Below are 5,000 nucleotides of genomic sequence, written 5' to 3'. Positions count from 1 at the left end.
TAAATACTAAAATACTAGATTATATTAAATACTAAAAATACTGTATGCATGTGTGTGTGTGTGTGTGTACACATGTGTGTATTCTCTCCTTGCAGCCGGATCCAGTAACAGATGAAGGGGGCAAACTGCTGACATCTAAACCAGGAGAGAATCCGGTAAGAGATGTCTCACAGACCCAAGATTTTACACTATATGTGTATGTTTATAGTGTGTGTGTGCGTGTGTGTTTGGTGGCATGAGTTAGGGCAAGTACAGGTGGGAAGATCGCACTCAAATTCTGCAAACAGCACAAGTTTGTTCACTAAGAACTACTTGCTCAGCCTATTTGTGTGTGTGTGTTCCCAGTGAACTCAAAGGTTTCTGAAAGCCTTTCTGCCTTTGTTTGCTACTTTGAACCACATCTGAGATGGTAAATGAAGCTACTGTATGAGATGAGGGAGAGAGAGAGAGAGTTGTTGCCATTGTGTGTGTGGTGGAGGGAGAGAGAGAGAGCTGTTGCCATTTTGTGTGTGTGTGTGTAGTGGTAATATCACCGAATGACAGTCAACCGGGGTTCGAGTCCCGCTATTGAGAGTGGTTTAGATAAAACTAAATATCAATAAGCAAACATGATGTTATGTCCTGTTTTCCTTTTATAAATGTACTCTTTTGTGTAAGAAGAAAGGCTTTAACAATAGTACATTTGTGAAGTGTGAATTTATGGTGCCAATAAGGCTTTGATTGACTTGACTTGAGTAGAAGGCAAAGGAGGAATGTTTGCAAGAGAGGGAGAAACAGACTAGATAGTTTGGGAGAGAGAGAAGTGAGAGATGGAGTAAGAGAGAGGAGGGTAAAAGAAGAGAGAGAGTGAGAGAGGTGAAAAGAAGAGGGAGGGGTAGGAGGGAAGAGAGGAAGAGAGAGGAAGAGAGAGGAAGAGAAGGACACTTTGACTTTTGAAGCTTTTTATATAAAACACCATATGAAACCATTGAAACACCACTGAAAACAATTGTCTATTTTACCTTGTTGAAATCATGCCTCCCAAAATAATTATTCAAAATCATCCCCTCCTTCACAATACTACAATGCTATTTGTAACAGCACTGAGTCACGTTCTGCGTTAGCCAGTAGAACAAGTACTCCAGCACGGTTCTTCTCCTTACTAGAGATGTAAACATGGATGACCTGGCAGTGACCTGGCCCTCGTGCTCTACCCAATGGGATAGAAGGAGGAGAAAGAGCCAGGAGTACAGACAGGAGAGGAAGTGAGGGGAAAGGAGGGAGGGAGAGGGGGAGGAGAGAAGCAGAGGCAAGAGGAGAAGAGAGAGAAGAAAGAGAGAGATAGAGAGAGAGAGAGAGAGTGAGTAAGAGAGGTTACAGAAAGGGAGGGAGAGAGAGATGAACAAGACAGTGAGAGGAAGAGATAGAGGGGAAGTAGAGGGAGGGAGAGAATACAGAGAGAAAGAGTAGACAGATACGGAAAGGAGGACAGAGAGGGGAGGAAGTAAAGAGAAAGGAGGGAGGGAGAGAATACAGAGAGGGAGGAAGTAGTGATTGACAGAGAAAGAGTAAGAAGAGAGGAAACAGGGATAGAGCAAAAGAGAGTAAGAGAGAGGGAAAGATAGTGAGAATAAGGAGAAGAGAAGAGGAGAGAAGGAGAGATGGAGAGAAGGAGAGAAGGAGAGAGAAGGAGAGAGGTGGAGAGAAGGAGAGAGAAGGAGAGAGGTGGACAGAAGGAGAGAGAAGGAGAGAGGTGGAGAGAAGAGGAGAGAGAAGGAGAGAGGTGGAGAGGTAGAGAAGAGGAGAGAGAAGGAGAGAGGTGGAGAGAAGAGGAGAGAGAAGGATGAGAGGTTATGAAAGGTGGAGAGAGGTGGAGAGGCACTAACCTAAAGAGAGCTAATTAACGTCTCAGAATGAGAGGTGGGGCCAGGAGGATAATGTGATTACTTTCTCTCCTGTCAATCAAACTCAGAGTGGGCCCGCCCAACTATGACCTCAGCCTACACTCATCCGTGTGTATGTGTTCTCTCTCTCTCTCTCTCTCTCTCTCTCTCTCTCTCTCTTGTGTGTATGTGTTCTCTCTCTCTCTCTCTCTCTCTCTCTCTCTTGTGTGTATGTGTTCTCTCTCTCTCTCTTTCTCAAACATACACACACACACACACACACTCACTGACACTAACACACAGGCACTCACTGACACATATTGGAGTTGTTTACTAATATCCTGCAAAACACACAGAAATGCATGCATAAATGCAAACCCACTTACACTCTTATACCAGCTCTCTCTCTCACACACACACACACAGACACACACACACACAGTCTTTGTCTCTTTCACACACACTCTCTCGTACACATACGTGTGCATACACACAAACACACACACTCTCTCTCTCTCTCTCTCACACACACACACACACACACACACAAATGCACGCACACACACACTAACACACGCTCGCAGTCAGTGTTTAAAGCTGCTTACTCCCCAGTATTCCACACAGCAGATTATGTGGGATTAAAGCAGAGCTGGATTAAAACACAAATTAGAGTTTTGCCCTTCATCTAATCAGACGCACAGTTACAGTTGTGTGTGGATCTGTGCATTTCTGTTGATTTTTGCATAGACACTTCCATTCCCATGACTGGTGCACCTCTGACCTTGTAATGTATGGTAATGTATGGACTCTTCCCACAGTAAAGCAAGCTGTTTGTAAACATTATGGCACCAGTATGACATAACCCGCAGCATTGGCAGTCGCAAGCCGAGAGTGTTCTATGATGATGTAACCCTGTCATCTCACATACGTTTGTCACCATGACAACAAATGTCAAAACTCTCAGGAACAGCATGCTGTGTGCCAGCACAGGCCAAGTCAAGGCTAACACGCTAACACAGCTACTGTAATGTGGCTAGCGTCCAGCCGGCAGCCCTTTCCAGCTCCATGGCAACCCCTTTGACCTCTCACATCTAAATGCTGCCCTGACTACGACACTCCGACCCTGACTCACGGCTCACACTGAAGAGGTCAATGACGGCACTTATGTGAACAGACAGCTGCAAACAGTGAAACAGATTATCCATATTTTGGAGGCTTAGATGAATAGTACAAGTTCCTGTAATGTTTATAGTTATTGTTATTGTAACAGACATATATGACTCTTTTAGATGTTTCTGGAATCTTTGACCTGGAGAGATCGGTGGACAGGATATTGCATGAATGTTTCCTCTATTCTGCTCATGGTGGGTATCTTTGACTCCTCATGTGTTTCTCTGAGTTTGTGTTTGTGTTGATTGACTTTTCTGTGTGCCAGTGTATGTGTCTGTGTGTGTGTGTGTGTGTGTGTGTGTGTGTGTGTGTGTGTGTCTGTGTCTGTGTGTGTGTTTGTGCCAGTGACAGTTTGTATGTTATGCATGTTTTTGTGTGAGTGTGTGTGTGTGTGTGTGTGTGTGTGTGTGTGTGTGTGTGTGTGTGTGTAGAATGTTGTGTACATGCTTAGTTAGCACTCATGTGTTCCTGATGCACCTGCTCCCTGGGTTCTCCTAAGATTATGTGTGTGTGTGTGTTTGTGTGTGTGTGTGTGTGTGTGTGTGTGTGTGTGCGTGTGTATGTGTGTTCTCCAGATTGGGGTGACGTTTTCCGCCGTGACGGGAGTGATCTTGTACCGGGTGTGTGTGTTTGCCGTGATGTCCATGAATCCTGACCCAGAAGCCAAGGCCAACGTCCGTGTCACCGTGACGACCACAGCCGTGGTCATTAACCTCCTCATAGTTCTCGTACTGGATGAGATCTATGGAGCCATCGCAACCTGGATTACTGAGCTGGGTATGTGTGTGTGTGTGTGTGTGTGTGTGTGTGTGTGTGTGTGAGAGAGAGAGAGAGAGAGAGAGAGAGAAGGACAATATTTTCTGTCATTCATTCATAGCAGTTATTTATGGACATTACTGAATATACCCATTACATGTTCAGAGGGATATTTGCATTGATGGAGATTCTGGCGACGTGCGTGTTTCTGTTTCTCAGAGATTCCGAAGACTGAGGCGGCGTTTGAGGAGCACCTCATCCTGAAGGCTTTCCTGCTAAAGAGTATGAACGCCTTCGCCCCCGTCTTTTATGTGGCCTTCTTCAAGGGCAGGTCAGCATCATCACTAGCCTACTACCTACACACACACACACACACACGCGCACACACACACACACACACCCTCTCTCTCTGGCCTTCTTCAAGGGCAGGTCAGCATCATAACTAACCCACTACCTACACACATACCCCTTCTCTCTCTCAAGGGCAGGTCAGCATCATAACTAACCTACTACCTACACACACATACCCCACCCCCCTCTGTAACCTTTGGCTCTTAAGCATCAGATCACCAGCCTATCCATCCACAGGGTCAGAATGTATCTCTACTTTTTTTCAATTGTGTCATTTTCATTTTCTCTGAGATTTCTGTTTTGTTTTGCAATGCTTCAGGTTTGCTGGTCGACCAGGAGATTATGTTTACGTATTCAAAGACTTCCGTATGGAGGAGGTGAGTAATAGCCCCAAAGCTAACATTATACACAACATACAATGGTAACATTATACACAACATACAATGCTAACGTTATACACAACATACAATGCTGATATTATGGACAATATACAATGCTAACGTTATAGACAACATACAATGCTAACGTTATACACAACATACAATGCTAACATTATACACAACATACAATGCTAACGTTATACACAACATACAATGCTAATGTTATACACAACATACAATGCTAGCGTTATACACAACATACAATGCTAACGTTATACACAACATACAATGCTAACATTATACACAACATACAATGCTAACATTATACACAACATACAGTACAATGCTAATGTTATACACAACATACAATGCTAACATTATATACAACATACAATGCTAACATTATACACAACATACAGTACAATGCTAACGTTATACACAACATACAATGCTAACATTATACACAACATACAATGCTGAC

The 5,000-nt window shown here is 43.9% G+C and overlaps 1 protein-coding gene across 1 annotated transcript in view; it reads left to right on the top strand.

Moving 5' to 3' along the window:
* The window catches only part of ano2a (anoctamin 2a), a 53,102-nt gene that overhangs the window by 35,818 nt on the left and 12,284 nt on the right, over positions 1 to 5,000 (top strand). The window contains exons 14-18 of the mRNA XM_076299343.1: positions 96 to 155; positions 3,152 to 3,226; positions 3,608 to 3,809; positions 4,008 to 4,119; positions 4,459 to 4,516. Coding sequence (XP_076155458.1) covers positions 96 to 155; positions 3,152 to 3,226; positions 3,608 to 3,809; positions 4,008 to 4,119; positions 4,459 to 4,516 — 507 coding nt within the window. The remainder of the gene's footprint in view (positions 1 to 95; positions 156 to 3,151; positions 3,227 to 3,607; positions 3,810 to 4,007; positions 4,120 to 4,458; positions 4,517 to 5,000) is intronic.

This window comes from Alosa pseudoharengus, unplaced genomic scaffold, assembly GCF_046254945.1.
Source record: "Alosa pseudoharengus isolate Yale_2024_CS ecotype anadromous, Long Island Sound unplaced genomic scaffold, YU_APseudo_1.1 YU_APseudo_1.1_scf_10, whole genome shotgun sequence".
NCBI classification, from domain to species: domain Eukaryota; kingdom Metazoa; phylum Chordata; class Actinopteri; order Clupeiformes; family Clupeidae; genus Alosa; species Alosa pseudoharengus.
Note: the sequence above shows the minus strand (reverse complement) of the source record. Positions and strands in the feature narration are given on the sequence as shown.